The sequence below is a fragment of the Asterias amurensis genome, chromosome 20 (genome assembly GCF_032118995.1).
Source record: "Asterias amurensis chromosome 20, ASM3211899v1".
NCBI classification, from domain to species: domain Eukaryota; kingdom Metazoa; phylum Echinodermata; class Asteroidea; order Forcipulatida; family Asteriidae; genus Asterias; species Asterias amurensis.
Window position 1 is genome coordinate 4,655,550 of NC_092667.1, and position 16,128 is coordinate 4,671,677.

Genomic DNA, 16,128 nt, shown 5'->3' on the forward strand with positions numbered 1-16,128 from the left:
AAACAAACAAATAAATAAAAAGTTGTACTCACTGGAACTCCTCTGGGTCCTTGAAGGCCGGAATCTCCTTTCCTACCAGGGTCTCCTACTTCACCCTCTGGTCCAGGGTCACCAATCGGTCCAGGTGGTCCCTATAGAATGACAAAAAAGTGAAAAAATCATTATCCAAGAAGTGCCCTTTTAAAAATATACCGAAATGTCCCTTGGGAAACTGAGTAGTGTTGAAGAATAAACTGTGCTGACAAGATGGATGCAATGCTGCAGTTTACATGTATTTTGCTTGCTTTAAAATCAGCGCGCCATGATCCGATTTCACCCAGAAACCTTTGCGCACCGATCATGCGCATCAGGAAATGCATATGGGATATTATCTTGATCTTAATCATTAGACCTGCCGCAAAGTACAATTGATGGTTTTTTTTTAATCTGAACTTCCTTTATTTCTTCGTAAACTTGGCAGCCTTTCAACTCCAAAGGGCAGTGTGTCTTACCATGTGTCCAAGAGGACCCGGTGAGCCTCGTTCTCCATCGTCACCTTTAGCTCCCCTTTGACCATCGGTACCATCTGTTCCTCGTGAGCCTGCAAGACCTGCGCTTCCCTAAACAAACACAGATCAAAAACCAATTAGTTTTTGTTAATATTTATGATAACATTAAACACCATTGCTCTGCCTTTAAAAACCACTCAAACATTCAAGCTCGTGAAGATTTTTATCCAAAGCCTTGTGTATCTCAGTTAAAAAGTTTGCTCGCCCATCTAAAGTGGTTAATTATTTTCTGCTTCCTTTTTTTATCGGAAGGAATCCATCCAGTATTAGGTACAAACCTTTTCTCCTTTCATTCCTGGAAGACCAGGGGATCCTGTGTTACCAAGAGAACCCTGAAATAAACAAAGTAGCAAAATATTAGTCTTAATGGTTGAGAAATCAAATAAATACATCCCAAGTTTGAATTGATGCTTTACAACTAGCAACATATCGTTCCTGTCATGTAAACCTGCCGCCGATTTCACAAAACTCTTCCTAACTTAAGACTAATCTTAGGACTTAAGACGAGTCCCAACCATGCACTGTAGCATGCAGACCTTAAGATTAATCCTAAGTTAGGACGAGTTACTCGTCATAACTCGAGATAAGACGAGTCCTAACTCTTTGTGAAATCAACGCCTAACATAGTAAGTATTTTATAATTTTGGGTTGAACACAGAAAATAATTACTGCAGCTTGCACCTGCGACCTCCTAAGTAATGTGACAGTGCTGGACCTTTTATTTGTTCAATGCACAATTATTTTATATAAATAAGTTACAATCCATGGATTAATGAAAATTAGCTTACCTTGGCTCCTGCAATACCAGGAGGGCCTGGGGAACCTCGTGGGCCATCGTTTCCCTAAATACAAAAAACAAGATCAGATTAAAACAACTTGACTCAAGATCCTGCAAACTGAATGACATAACAGCATCTAGGCTTTGTGGTCAGAAGAAAAAAAACATTCAAAACCAAGCACTTCTTCAAAATAACTTTCTTTGGAAGGTCGGAGACCTTCTTGAAAATAAGTCTCTTTCTTTCTCTTGGATGTTCCTGAAACCCCCATTATTTCACAAATTCAAGATCCAGGGAACTAAATCTAAAAATATAAATTGTAATTTTTTTTTTCTCCAAAACTCAGCACTCCTTCAAAACAATTTCTTTTCTCTGGGATAATAGCTTGAAATACTCACCCTAGGTCCAACAATACCAGTAGGTCCTTGAATACCAATGAGGCCTTGAATTCCCTGTGTGTAAGAAATGACAACAGATGTTACTGAGAGTCATACAAGTTACATAATCTTTAATACTGAATTCTTACGAGTGCGGCATGTCATAAATCAACCCTGTAAATGATGAATCTACTTACCCTCTCTCCTTTGTCACCTCGTGGGCCTGGAACTCCTTGAACACCCTGGACTCCCTGCAAGCAAAAATGAGAAAACAAACAAGTGATCATGTGGGCTCAAAATGCCGTCTGATGTCGCGGGAATGCCAAACATTAACTTTCTGCCTGCCGGTGAGCTTGAATCTGAAATATCTGTTACATCATGAGACAGATTGCCTTTGGTTTATATGACCTTTAACATAAAAGTTGTGAAAAGAATTTATGCAAAACACGAGGCACGCCAGAGGGCGCGTAAAATGTAAACAAAGACCGTTTGGTAGTTAATGAGAAACCAAAACATAAGATAATCAGCTGAGGATTGCAATACTATTTTTTTTCTCCTCTCACCATTTTTCCTGTTTCACCGGTCTTCCCAAGAGATCCTTGGAGACCCTCGTCACCCTGTGAAGAAAAAAAAGAAAAAATCAACAAATCAACAAAAAAACAACGAAAGAGAGTGCATAAGGTTGCATTTTAAATCTTCATGTCACAAGTGAGCAAGTTTGTCACTGAAAGTAGTGAGTTGTACAGCCTCATCTTTGAATGGCAAGGGTAGCTTTCCACCGCTTGTAACTTATTTCAACCTTGTTTTCATGATCATACATACCTTATCACCAGTTTGTCCTGGTCTTCCAGGATCCCCTCTAGGTCCGGTCTCTCCCTGCACAAAATAATTTTTTTTCAGAATTTATCAATTTGGGGATGAGGTTGTTTCAGTGGTTTTCATTCCATGCCTTTCACCTCTGTTGTGGACCGTGGTTCAAGGCCCATTTCGGATGCGAATTGAGTTTTCAGTCCCTATCTGATGTGTGGGTTTTTCCCTATTGGGGATTTACCTCCAACATCTAAAACTTAGCATTTCTTCTTGTTTCCTATCCATCCTGTTATTGGCGCTAACTGCGCAGTTGAATAGATCAAATCTAGTGCCTTTTACTCATGAGATTTTATGATAAAACTACTACAATTTACCAGTATCTGCAGCTAGTGCCTTCTAGTTCAGTTTTGTGATGCACTGATTTCCCAATAGATAGAGTCCTTACCAAAGTGGATAAACAAGTCTCTAACCAAATGACAATCTACGCAGGGGCCAATTTTACAAGGCACAAGCAAAGACAAATTTTGCTAAGCAGAAACATGTACCAGCCAAAACACCTTGTAATGTATACTGACTGGTAACATGCTTACTTTTGCTTAGCAAAAAAAAATAACTTGCTTAGCTAAATTTTCTACTTATATGCTATATGAAATTGGGCTCTGGTTGTCTAAAACGGGAATGTAAACTCTTTACCTGTATTCCTTGAACTCCCCGTGGGCCTGGGGGTCCGGGTGGCCCAGGTGGCCCCTGAATATGAATAATAAAATAAAAGTTATTCTTTATGTGAATGGAACAATTGATACGGAAATGAATAAAGTTTGTGGGAGGGCGGAATATGTAGGATAATTGTTCCAACTTTGAAACAAATACAAGTGAACAATACGCTGAAAATACAACTTAAATAAAACGTCAATTTAAGAGAAATTTGTGATCTTTCCTCCACAAAAAAATATTTAAGATGTCAAGTCATAGTAGCAAAATAAGTGTGAGGGTGCTTCTGCTGATGGTGCTACGTCTCAGAAAAATACTAAGGGATTAGACAGAAGACTAATCCACTTTAGTGGATAAAGGATTACATCTACAAAAACTACTCAGTGATGTGTTTTCTCTTTTATTCTAAGTTACATTTCAAGGATCAAACAAATTATAAAAATGGCAAAGATGGTGGGTGGGTGATGGGATGTGGATAGTGACTCTTTTTTAGCCCTTTTTGAAACCACAGCTTTGACCTTAGGCTCATCCAGTAATTTCGCATAACAGACGCTTTTTGATTTTTTAAAGGCAGTGGACACTATTGGTTATTACTCAAAATAATTATTAGCATAAAACCTTACATGGTAATGAGTAATGGGGAGAGGTTGATAGTTCTAAAACATTGTGAGAAACGGCTCCCTCTGAAGTGACATAGTTTTCGAGAAAGAAGTTATTTTCCACGAATTTATTTTCGAAACCTCAGATTTACATTAGAACTTGAGGTCTCGAAATCAACCATCTAAATGCACACAACTTCATGTGACAAGGGTGTTTTCTTCTTTCATTATTCTCTCGCAATTTTGATGAACGATCGAGCTCAATTTTTCACAGGTTTGTTATTTTATGCATATGTTGAGATACACCAAGCGAGAAGACTGGTATTTGACAATTACCAATAGTATCCACTGCCTTTAATGGGAAGATGGTGCCTAAGATAGAGTGAAAGCCTAAGCTGTGGTTTTAAAAAATGGGCAAAGTGATGCAGGCATTAAACTTGGGATGTGTATTGTTAGTGGTAAATAAAAACAAAAATAAAAACTCACAACAAAGGAAAGCAACATCAATTTAAAGTAATGAAGCAGACATGGCAAAGGGTTGATGGGGAAAACACTGGCTCCATTGAGCCCCGCCCACTTGGCATATTGACCAATCAAAGCAATTATGTGGATGAGAAAGTTCAAGTGGGGCTCCTCATTGGATGATCCCCCAGAGTGGGTGGGGCTTAATGGACCAGTCGGCACATACTTTGGGGAAAAAAATAACAGTGCAGTGAAGCTGAAGAGGTTATTTGGCAAGTTCTGTCAACAAACAATACATATCACAACGTTCACCAAAACAAATTATGTTCACATTTTTTTAAGTAGGAATTTTATTTTTTCAATGAGTTCTTTTTAAACTGTTATAATAATAATTTGCATAATAAGTGTATGGAATGTTCATTTCTGGAATAGATTAAAATACATTTTGTAAAAACCATTGAGGTTTTGTGTATAGTGTATGTTTTTACTTACAAACCAAATCTTAAACTGTGCCAAAACTCTAAATATATCTCTAAAAAAGTTTGTACTAAGAATAGCAGGAGAAGAAATCAGAAGAAAAACATCTATGAGGTGATGGAAATGTGCAATGATCATGATGTGAAAAATGAAAAGTGAAAATGGTCATTCTCTGAGATGACCCCGTGTCAAGGGTCAAAAGTGAGGTCGATCACACTGACTACCAATCATACTGACCACAATCTCTGTCGGCCCTTGTGAGAATTCTGATTCAGTCCCCTATAAACAGACAATGACAACCAGCACGAGTTGTGGGTTTGCAGGAAGGGAATTGGAAAGAAGAAAAAGGAGAAAAAACAAGAACATTTGTTACGTGGGATTAGAACAACGTCAAACGTGGAATATTTACCACAAGAGATGATGAGGAAGATGAATCCTCTGCTTTGCCCTAATTGAACATAAGAAATAATCAAGTTAGATACAATGAAAGCTCCATTGGGGTATGCAAAGTAAGGATTCTGTATTTAACCCTCCTACTATTTGACCATTTAATATAATCCATCGTGGGTTTTGGTAGATGCACTATGACATCCTTTAATATGTTATCATGTTGAGAATGCATTTACAGTCCACAGTCAACCCTCCAACTGTCTGACCATTCATCGTTCACTTTGGTGTCAGATCATTAATGCACTTTGCCAGCCTGCAATAATGGTACAACATGGTAAATGCATAAACAGTTAATGGAATATTTTTTGAAGGTTAGTCACCTTAGTAGCAGATTACCGCCCAACATACCAAGTCAAATGCACTGTTTGTCACTAGTGCCCCTTTTCTTTCTTCCCAAGTAAAAACTCATTAAACAACATTTTCAAACTTTAGTTCTGACTTGTTCAAAACAAAGTGTTAGAAGTCATGTCTTGCTTTCAGGAACTGTGTGAATTTGATGGAAAATAATGTCCTACCGGTCTACCAGGTGGGCCTGGTGGTCCTTGAGGTCCAGCAGGTCCCTGTACTCCTTGAATTCCTGAAGCTCCATCCTTACCGTCAAGACCCTGAACATAAAAATACACAACCAGCGAGGTTTATTGATATACCTTGCTGCTGTTGTATGCTTTTGAAACTAAAACGGCTGTCCTTTTCAAACTATGATTACTTTACCCACGGTTTGCCCCAGTAAATGGGCACAACCTTGGAGTTAGGGTAGGCAGTAAAACCCAAATGTATTCTTGAAACCTGGAATAGGGACCTAGGCGGGGACAGTGTGAAAGTGCGCCAGGGTAACAGTGGGGTCAAAAAAGTCCCGGGGCCCCCCGAAGGCTGTAATCCACGGGGATAAGAAAAGGGCTTCAGTTTATCTAAGAATAATAATAAATCTTATAAAGCGCTGGTAGAATGACTAAATGGGAAGAATGCTTACAGGTGCTCCCTGTTGGCCTCTACCTCCACGTGGTCCGCGTACACCGTTTTCACCCTGAGAACAAAGAGAGACAAATTCAGAATAAGCAGTGGTTATTTGGAGATCTTGAAATGCTAATTTCTCAACTTTGCCTGTTTTTCAGATAGAAGTTTTTCTCTGGAGGATTGGTTCTGATGTAAACTGAATGAACCTAATGAAGTTTCATCTTTGTCTTTATGTTTAGTAATCCACAAATGTGGTTCCTGTGATATCAAAAGGATAAGATTAGTCTTGTATCTTTGTCGACACCCAAGAGTCTTAGGGAACTCTAGCCCTATGTTAATTGGCAGCTTACCGGAACTCCATTCAAGCCAGGCAGACCCGGTGATCCCTGCTCACCCTTCAGTAGGCCAAGTTCCTTCACAAGATCCTGTGCCAAGAAACAAAAAGGCAAAACGTTAATTGACACAACAGTTAGGGAACTTTGAAGAAATAGCCATGTTACATATACTGCCATTGCCGAGGCTGTGCACTGCTATTAGCCAATTAGAGGTCTTTGTTTGACATCAGTCAGGGGCTGTTTGAATTCCTAGTGTCACATGCATTCAGTCCTTTAGCAGTGACCAACAGTGGTCTGTTGGCAAAATAATGAGGATCAGGGCTCAATTTCGTGGCTCTGCCTATCGCCGAATTCTGTGTTTGCGATCGCCAGTCTTCGCTTACATGGTAAGCACTGAATTTCTGTGCTTGCTGTGTAAGCGACCAATGCCTAGCAACGCACACATGCAAAACTTCCCTTCCCTTCTGTGAAATACGCTTGACGTAAGCGCAGAATTTCCTGCTTCCTTAAGCAGCAATTCTTTGCTTACAGTAAGCAGAGCCATGCAACTGTGCCAAGGGTGGACTAGTGCCCTGACTCCCCTCTGTAATGCATATATACCTCAATGTTGGTGAAGTCCCCAGCAGGTCCTCGGGGGCCAGGCTCACCCGGGAATCCTGTTTGACCCTGTAAAGTAACAAAGAAACATCTTCAAACCAGTACTACAAACAGGCAAAACATTCTGAATGATAGCTGCACGGTTTAGCAAGAAATGCTTGTTGGTTTAACCGTCCTGCTGCACACAGTACACAGTTAACCCTCTTACTGTCTGACTATTCAATATCGTCCACCGTGGTTTTGAATGAGAAAACTTGCCAGCCTGCAATATGATATTGTGAGGTGAATGCATCTACAAACAATACACAGTCAACCCTCCTACTGTCTGACCATTCAATATCATCCGCAAGGTTTTCAAAAACAAACACATTTTGCTACAATATGATGTCAAGAGGAAATTGTATAGACTATAAACACAGTGGATATTATAAACACAGTGGATAAAAGTTCACAATTAGCTGTGTGTTCAGTTGCTCAACCATAACACGACCAGTGTCGGCGAATGGTTTTCAAACTCACTGTTAAATGTTGCTGAGAGTAGGAACAATCAAGCCAAGAAATAAATCCACATTACAAAATATTACTGATCACCAAGAAACCTTACCTGGGGTCCTTCCGGTCCAGTCTGACCACTAAAACCTGGTTCACCCTGAAACAAAGCAAACAAGAAATAGTGGATTACATAAAAGAAATACAAGAGGCTGAAGCTGTCGTGCTCGGATAATTTCATTACACGATCACCACATTATAATGGAAAGCAAAGTAGGACCACCTTGTTCTTACACTAAAAAGATATTGGTGGTTTTTCATTCCGCCACAAATGCAAACAAAGTAAATAAATTCTGAAATCAGTGTCTTACCTTTTCACCGCGCTCTCCATTGATACCATCTATACCCATTGGTCCTGGATCACCCTGTTATTAAAAAAAGAAACGTTGACTTTTAATTTTCTCCTAATTCCCCAACTATGGCAAAAATATAAACATAATAAATCTACTTCAAAACTGGATGTGTAAAATCCGGGCGATCATAGAAAACCACAAAATAATTCATTTGACAAACCAGGGTGTGCCTCTAATCATTTTTACTACAAGTGAGCTGAACAAGTAAATTTGCCTCCTCAAAAATTTAAGACAGCACAGATTTCTGTCTCTACCTATTCTTGCAGGGTTTTTTGTGTTCTGGGCCCAATTTCATAGAGCTGCTAAGCACGAAAATTTGCTTAGCATGAAATTTCTTCCGTAATAAAAACAGGATTACCAACCAAATTTCCATTTGTTGCATATTGCTTGTTACTGGTATTCGGCTGTTGTTTGGTTATCCTGATAATTACGTGGAAATTTGGTTGGTAATCCTGTTTTTATCAAGGAAGAAATTTCATGCTAAGCAAATTTTGGTGCTTAGCAGCTCTATGAAATTGGGCCCTGTTTGACTTCAAGCAGATGCTTCAGCGCTACAGGTATTTCAGAAGAGCATGAGCCAAAGGATTGGTGTAGAGATATCTTTCCTGGCCTTCCTTCTGTTGGACCCCGGTTTGAATCACGCCTGGGGCACTATATGGGTTGGGTTTTCAGTCCCTACCTGACTGCATAGGTTTTCCCTGGAATAATTCTCTGGGGTTTTCCTCCCAAATCTAAAACTGAAACTTCTTTTCTTGTTTTCTCTCCAGTGGGTTCTTGGCTAGTATAGGGATTAAGCTTTTCTGAAAGACTTTAGCTTCATAACAAGAATTAAGGAAATGAAACTTGATGAAATGAAAATAAAGAAAGCATCCGGAAATGACTTACCCTTGGGCCTGGCTGTCCTGGTGGGCCAGATGTGCCAGGCTCCCCCTGTCAAGACAAAATTTAAACATATTTAAATAAATATTTACATATTCACAAAGATATTTACATATGCAAATGAGTCCTTTCTTGTGATTGGTGCAACGCACATCTCGTCTGGTTTCCTGTGTACACAATGACGATGATAGTTAAAAGTTTCACACTGTAGCAAGGCACCAGACATCCCATCTTGATTTGGTTGAATGGGAGAGAAATAAAAGCAACATGCCCACATCAGGGCGTTGAGGGCGTGTACCTACCCTGAATCCGATTGAACCTGGTAGTCCATCCCTGCCTTGTTGCCCCTGGGCACCTGGTGCCCCCGGTGCTCCAGTCTGCCCTGGACGTCCAGGTGCACCCTGCGTTCAAATTAGACATGATAAATACAAATTAGACAGTTCAAAAGAATGTTTACATGCAATTAAGAGCAAGAATTAATGCGTACTTCTCCTTCTTCTGTGCAATTAATAATAATAGAGGTGAAATGAGAGAAATTGACTGCTAGTTGCCAGCTTGGTTTTTATATCCCCTTGTGGGACTTTATCGAGTTCCCTTTATGGGAAGACCATCTAAAGAAAACGCCAGATCACCGATTAAGAACAAACTGACCAACAAGTTGAAGTATGACAAGAGATTAACAAAGATATCTGGGAAAAAGAATAGTCAAGAGAACAATAACGTAAAAGTAAAAAAGTGAAAACAGTTTGAGCTTACCGCTGGGCCCTCTGGTCCAATAGGTCCTGCAGGACAAACTTGTTCACACTGCCCTGTCTGTAAATGGAAGTCACAAAAACTGTAAACTTTAAAAAAATGAAACTGTTCCTTTAAAGTTATTTTCACCGGCAAAATGTATCTTGTAAACCAAACGAAAAATAGTCATGTCAGATGTACCATCTATGACAGGTTTCCTGCTCATCTTTGCTTAGCAGAAATAGGCCTATGTTCTGCTTAAATTAAAGCAGTTTTGCAAGATTAAGACCAGGCAAATAACAACTTTTTTTAAAAACTGTAATAAAAAAAAAGGAAAAAAGAAAATTCTCCTACTTTCTTTGCATACTCTACTTAGAATGTATCAATGCATAGAGTTATATAATCATAAAAACACGTAGCTTACCGGCGGACCCACTGGTGGTAGCTGCAAACAAAACAAAAAGACCGAAAATTACTCAAGTTTGAAGGCATCATTGTAAGTTCTCTAAACAGTCAACTTAAGAATTATTAAACCTTGGTAAATTTTTCTCAGAAGTTGGCATTTTTTCTGCAATTTGAGGGGTGGAAAACCCCTTCAGTGTTTCACAGAGATCCGTTGTTACTCCAAAAAAGATTCAACATCAACCAGTAGCTCAACATACAAGCACTGCCCTTTAATGGCAAAAGTTTCAAAGTTCCAAAGTCATACTATGTATGGTGTGTGAATATACCATGTCATATCTCAGCCTCTTTGACACTTTCATTCTGCCTTTATGGCAAAACAGATTCTCTATACTTGCTGTTCTCAAAATGTCATTTATTTAAATTACGTCACTTTGCTTTAGAAGGGCCGAGATGTTGGACTCTGATTAGTTGTGTACCTGATCCCATGTAAAGTACAATCGGTTGACAACAAAACTGAACAAAACATGGAGATTTAGTTATTGACAGTTACTTCGCATCAAGGGTTGACTAGGATGAATGACTGTTCTTACCGGTAGTTCATCACAGTTATCTCGTTCTGGTCGTGAGGGGTCACAGTGTATTATCATCCACTGAAGCTCAAACTGTGGCAAAGAGAGAAGGCAATTGAGATATAGAATAATAAAAAAAAAACATGAGCACAGATTGATTTTAGTTATTAAGTTGATCTATGGTTTCATTACCTGGGGTCTTTCTCAAGCCCTGCTTGGGCTCCGTCTCCAGCTTGGGCATCGCACACTGCGTATGCAGTGGACACGCAGCTCGGCATTCAGGCCTATACATTTGTAATTGCACGCATTTGTTTGAACATCAGTCAATGGAGCCTGGAGCCAGAGCCCAAGCCAAGGTTTAAGAAAGGCGCTAGAGCTAAGCTACACAAGATAAGTTACTCCCAGATGGTTAGACCAAGAAAGTTGGCTAGTTGCATCTTACCGGTACAGGTTGATCATCCTGAAGTGTTCTGCCAATGCTGATTTTCCCGGTGTAGTCAACAACGCCACGAGGGGTGATCAAGGTGGATGAGACAATCTTACAATCGACAAACACTGTCACACGATCGCGCAGCATGATAATGTGAAGCTTGTGCCAGTCACCGTCAAACAGCGCTTCAACATCCCTGTAATCAAATTCATGAGAAATTATGTTTTAATTTTAGATGCATTTTTTTTTAACAAGTTTACTTCAGATTTGCAATCATTCCAAAGTTCATCAAAAACATGTTGGGGATTTTTGAGGATTCATAACTATTTCAATGGAATTTACCCAGCAAACCTTCCGCCACTTCCACCCAAAGTATCCCAGTGCCAAATCCCAGTGCCAAATCAAGGAAGTGGCCATCATGTATTCATATCAATCTTTCTCAAATACTTCAAAACACTCTAAACATTCATTTATACATCTGGAGGCAGAGAAGCAAATTATGTTTAAATTGTCAAGCCAGACACACAGGCATTACACCCAAGGCTGACCTGAAGCTGACGCTCTGAAGCTGCCTCTCTGTGTCAACGTAGACGATCTGAAGCGCTTTCTGCTCTCCATTGAGTCTGAAAGCCAACTGGGGGACCTTGGCTCGATCTCGGATCTGCCACAAGAGCCAATCTTCCTCCCGAGCTGCTGGACTCATCTTGAAGGTTGAGACAAAGGAGAACTCATCAGGGATGCCATCCGGGAATAACGCACTGAGAGAAAAAGAAATAATCATCAACTCATGAGGAAACTTGTGTATGATCAGTGAAGCTACAACACTCCTAAAAATGTGAAAAGATCTAGGGTGTTACTTCTGCAAACTCTCACATCCAATACAGGGATAAAATAATCATGGGAAAGCTATACAAACCCTTAGTAAAACCACACTTGAACTACATGAAAGTATGGAGGCCGCACCTACTACAAAAAGATAAGGACCTGCTTGAAAATGTCAACGAAGGACAAAAAAAATGGTATAGACAGTCTTCAAAGTTCAATGATCTAAAACGGTCAAATTAGCCATCGGTTCATGACTGGATATTAACTGAAACAGTCATTTGTTACAAACATCACAACACACATATAGTCCAGCAACTTCAATAAGGCAGCCTACTTGTGAATATTACCTGGTAGGGAATCGAACCAGGTCACTCTTTTTGTTGATTTTATACGCCGTCTGATACTCATTAGACCCAGGTATTTCCTTAATTCCAGATGCCTGATTGTCTAATGTAAACAGCCTAATCACGTCCCATCCTGCAAAATACAAAACACAGTCAAATAACACAATCACAAAGATCTATTCTTAATCTTATAATTAATATTATTATTAAGAAAAGTTTATACAAAAAATGGTGGAAAAGATGTCATTATTTGGGGATGGGCAAAAAAGGTAAATCTCACCCTCACTCTCAAGTTCAGTTTAAACTGGCGACTGCACTAAATCTCCACGCGTTTTCCCCTAAAAGTTACATACCTCAAACCCAAACACATGGATGATCATGGAATGGAATTGGATGCCGGGCATCGCTACGCTATTGTATTGACTGGCGTACACTGTGTACAGCAGTCACAATATAATATATAGACAACACTGACAACTCACTGTGTAACTAAAATTGTTGTCTGGTTTGTGACCAGTTTCGTCCATTTGAAGCAATCCTTTCGTCGCCAAAACTAACTTATCCATGTTGTGAAACAGAAGGATATCTTATTTGAACATCTCCTTCCTTGATCTCAGTGATCACACTGTGTATTCCTTTCGATTTTTAGGCTTCTCCACCCAAGGTAGTCAAAAGTTCGCGGGTTGCACTTCATGTGCACTATGTGCTTTTGTTGATTATTTTAACGGTGTGTGTAAATGGCGCCCTCAAGAAGCGAAACTGTTTCCCTCAAAACTTTGGGGATTTGCCCGCCCCTCGTAATCTTGTCAAAACTGACATCAAAAGTGTGGATTGCGAGTTTCAAATTTGTGGTGTCATTAACAAAAGTTGCTCTTACCTGGTAAGTCATTTTCCCCGATTCTGATGTCATCTGGGCACTCCAGTGTACTCAGTTGCTCTGCCAAATACAATGGGAGGTTAACTTTGCCTTCGGAGGTATCAATTGAGTTAGAGAGTCACGTGGCAACAACGTCACACAAGCAGCAGTCAATCAAAGGGTCATGATGGTGATGGTGGTGATGGTGTGGGTGATGAAGGGTAGCATCTTTGACAGCAGGATGGGTGAGGTTGGTTTGGGGTCAATGTGGTGATCAGAGCAATGGACAAATCGTCAACAGGCAAAGCGTCAAGATGGTGAGGAAGCCGTTGTGAGTTTGAGGGGGTTGTTGTTTTGCGGTTTTTGTTTCAAGGAGGAAGGAAGCCCGTCGTGTGGAGATGACACATCGTAGAAAGATGAAGCATAATGTTCATCAGTCGTTGATGGTGCGTTTCCAGAGGGGATGCATCAGCGGTGGTTGGTTGATGGCGGCATTTTTCAGCGAGGAAATGAAAGGAAAAGGGAAGCGATAAAAGAGGGAAATATCTCAACATACGGGAGAGGGTTTGGGAGGACGGATTGGTAAAGGAAAAGTCAATGGGATTGGGAAAGGATACACATGGAAGAGAATGTAAACGAAAGGAATCGAAGTGGAGGGGAAGGGGTGAACAAGGAGGGATCCACAAGGAATGGTTGTGAAAAGGGAAAAGTTTAGGAAGTATGATGAGACATAAAAGAAGGGAAGAACGGGGAGGTTGTGGAGGGCGAGATGAGGAGGGGATGGGAGGGGAAGGCAATCAGCAAAGCGGGAAGAGCAAGAAAATAGCAATAAGCAAACTCTGGGTAAATGCTTGCATCATATAGACCCTTATTATGCTGTGGCCATCATCATGTACCCTGCGTACAACAGTGACAATGACATTCTAATTCCCATCAACAAAGGAACCAGACTGGGTTTTGTTTTCATACCAGCCTCGGTTTGGTTACATTGAGTTAAATGTATTTTTAGAGGAAAGGCAAAATGGTCACACCATGATAAAGGTCACTGCACAGCTAATTCGCATTAATTTGTAACTGTGAACAATAATGACCAATGTCAAAGTACAACATGATTTATTGAAAGATGAACACCATGCATGCTTCCCAGTCAAGAACGGATCAAAACAACAACCCTGGACAGTGACAGTAAAGTTAGTTACGTCAATATTGGACATGAAACATTCACATAGGTTTGTACAGCGAATGTTTAACATCGATGTGCTAATAAGGATATCCAAATAAAAAACCATACGTGATTTGATGTCCAATATCAACCGAAGTTTACTGTCATTGGACAGAACCGTTTCCCTCTTCCCTATAGCCTATTTTGATCACCCAATTATGGGTTAGAGTGTTTTTGTCTTGCCAGAAAGTATTGCCGATACTGGCACGGGTAGAAGTGGGCGAGGAGACTGACTGGTTCTGTCCAGGGTTGTGGTCAAAAAGCACGGCAGGCGAAACATGAAAATCACGCCACACCTCGGGGGTTTTCATGACCCATTTTAAAGAATACTTTGAGATTAATATAACATTAATGATTATGGTATCCATGTTAACTCTATAAAAGTTCTTGACTATGATATCCACTGTCACCGGTTTTAAAAATGTATGAGGCAGAAATACAATATTTTCCGTTTGACTTTGTTCTTCAGACCCCCACTGGCCTCAATTAGTCACAGGTCGACATGACCAATTTGTAGGTCGACCTGACCAATTGACAGGTCAGCATGACCAATTTGTAGGTCAGCACGACCAATTTCCAGGTCAGCATGGACCAATCATTTCCAGGTCAGCATGACCTAATTATAGCCCTGTATGACCCAATTCCAGACAGCATGGCCCAGCATAATGGGTCAAATTGATACACAGATAACAAAATCTTCGACTCTGTCTGTGTCATTTTGTTTAACCGGATCGTTTTTTTTAAAATACAACTCTGGTCAGCCCAACCGAAGTGTGATCCAGTCTTGTCTAAATGCCAGAACAATTCTGACCCTAATGTTTTAAACATAAGTACAAAATCGCTCATGGATCTTTAGTTTGACTACAATTTAAGAGATCTTCCGAGACCGTTTTTTCCCCTTTTCTTTCTATTTTCAGCTGACTGACCTAAGGGATCCAACTGGATAAGTGAATCAAATTATATTAAAATCTGCTCCTTTGGTTTAATCCTCATGAGGTTTGGACGAATGCAAAATATTACGATAATAAAGGCAACCTGAAACTTTGCATCGCGAACCTACAGTTTAGCACCACATTCTTTAAGTGTTGAGAAAAGAACCCGACGTTTCGATCAGTATTATCTGACTGTCTTTATCATGGCAGATGCAGACAATACATTATTGGGAATCAACTTGTTCACAAATTGGTTCTGTTCATAACTTTCTCTACTCCTTTTCTTTTAAAAAAGATGCTACCTCAGGTTTTTCCTCAAGAACACTAGGTGACAAACCAAAACTAATAAAACACTAGGTGATTTTTTGGGGGGAACTTACGTGCGATTACTCCATAGCCATGTAATAAAGTGATGACAAGTAAGGATTCTACAAACAACTTCGGCCTCGTCGGCCATCTGCAAAATAAACCAGAACAACTTTTAAAGTTATGTTACTTTTTAGCCACACTTTAAAATACATTTCTCGCAGTCGATATTAATAAAATTCCAATTTATAGTATTATTTCAAGTTATTTATTCCTTAATAGCTTTGGTTTCGAATGATATTGATCCAACGGTATAAAACCAGATTTGGTCAAATGTCACTCAAATCCCGAGAACAAAATAAACTTTAAGGATTTTTTTATATATTTATTTGGGGATTTATTTTTCGCATCACATTTTTTCCCGAGGCTGTGACATTTATGTTGAACCACCACAAAAGCCTGTCAAATAAACATGAAATTCCAGATTCTACACGAAACAGACTGCGCACAGAGGGTGGCCGAGTCATGCATCCAAATTCAAGTTAAACCACACTGTTTTGGGGAGAGCACATATTTCAACCCTCCAGTTTTCAAGAAATACTTTGAAAGAATTAGGAGAGTAAAAGAGCA

General features: G+C 39.8%; 1 protein-coding gene across 3 annotated transcripts in view; it reads right to left on the minus strand.

Annotated features, from left to right (window-relative positions):
• Positions 1-16,128, minus strand: part of LOC139952462 (uncharacterized) — a 34,822-nt gene that overhangs the window by 6,702 nt on the left and 11,992 nt on the right. Inside the window, exons 2-27 of one of the 3 annotated variants that reach the window (XM_071951597.1) lie at positions 15,573-15,649; positions 13,060-13,119; positions 12,186-12,315; positions 11,562-11,771; positions 11,026-11,209; positions 10,605-10,676; positions 10,034-10,054; positions 9,634-9,690; positions 9,180-9,278; positions 8,884-8,928; positions 7,957-8,010; positions 7,701-7,745; positions 7,100-7,165; positions 6,515-6,589; positions 6,181-6,234; positions 5,726-5,815; positions 4,998-5,039; positions 3,205-3,258; positions 2,524-2,577; positions 2,265-2,318; positions 1,899-1,952; positions 1,723-1,776; positions 1,337-1,390; positions 827-880; positions 492-599; positions 33-131 (exon numbers count right to left, since the gene is read on the minus strand). In XM_071951597.1, coding sequence (XP_071807698.1) covers positions 33-131; positions 492-599; positions 827-880; positions 1,337-1,390; positions 1,723-1,776; positions 1,899-1,952; positions 2,265-2,318; positions 2,524-2,577; positions 3,205-3,258; positions 4,998-5,039; positions 5,726-5,815; positions 6,181-6,234; positions 6,515-6,589; positions 7,100-7,165; positions 7,701-7,745; positions 7,957-8,010; positions 8,884-8,928; positions 9,180-9,278; positions 9,634-9,690; positions 10,034-10,054; positions 10,605-10,676; positions 11,026-11,209; positions 11,562-11,771; positions 12,186-12,315; positions 13,060-13,119; positions 15,573-15,649 — 1,966 coding nt within the window. Of the gene's footprint in view, positions 1-32; positions 132-491; positions 600-826; positions 881-1,336; positions 1,391-1,722; positions 1,777-1,898; positions 1,953-2,264; positions 2,319-2,523; positions 2,578-3,204; positions 3,259-4,997; positions 5,040-5,169; positions 5,209-5,725; positions 5,816-6,180; positions 6,235-6,514; positions 6,590-7,099; positions 7,166-7,700; positions 7,746-7,956; positions 8,011-8,883; positions 8,929-9,179; positions 9,279-9,633; positions 9,691-10,033; positions 10,055-10,604; positions 10,677-11,025; positions 11,210-11,561; positions 11,772-12,185; positions 12,316-12,664; positions 12,854-13,059; positions 13,120-15,572; positions 15,650-16,128 lie in introns of those variants that run through there. The other 2 variants (XM_071951598.1, XM_071951599.1) reach the window with 2 other exon arrangements.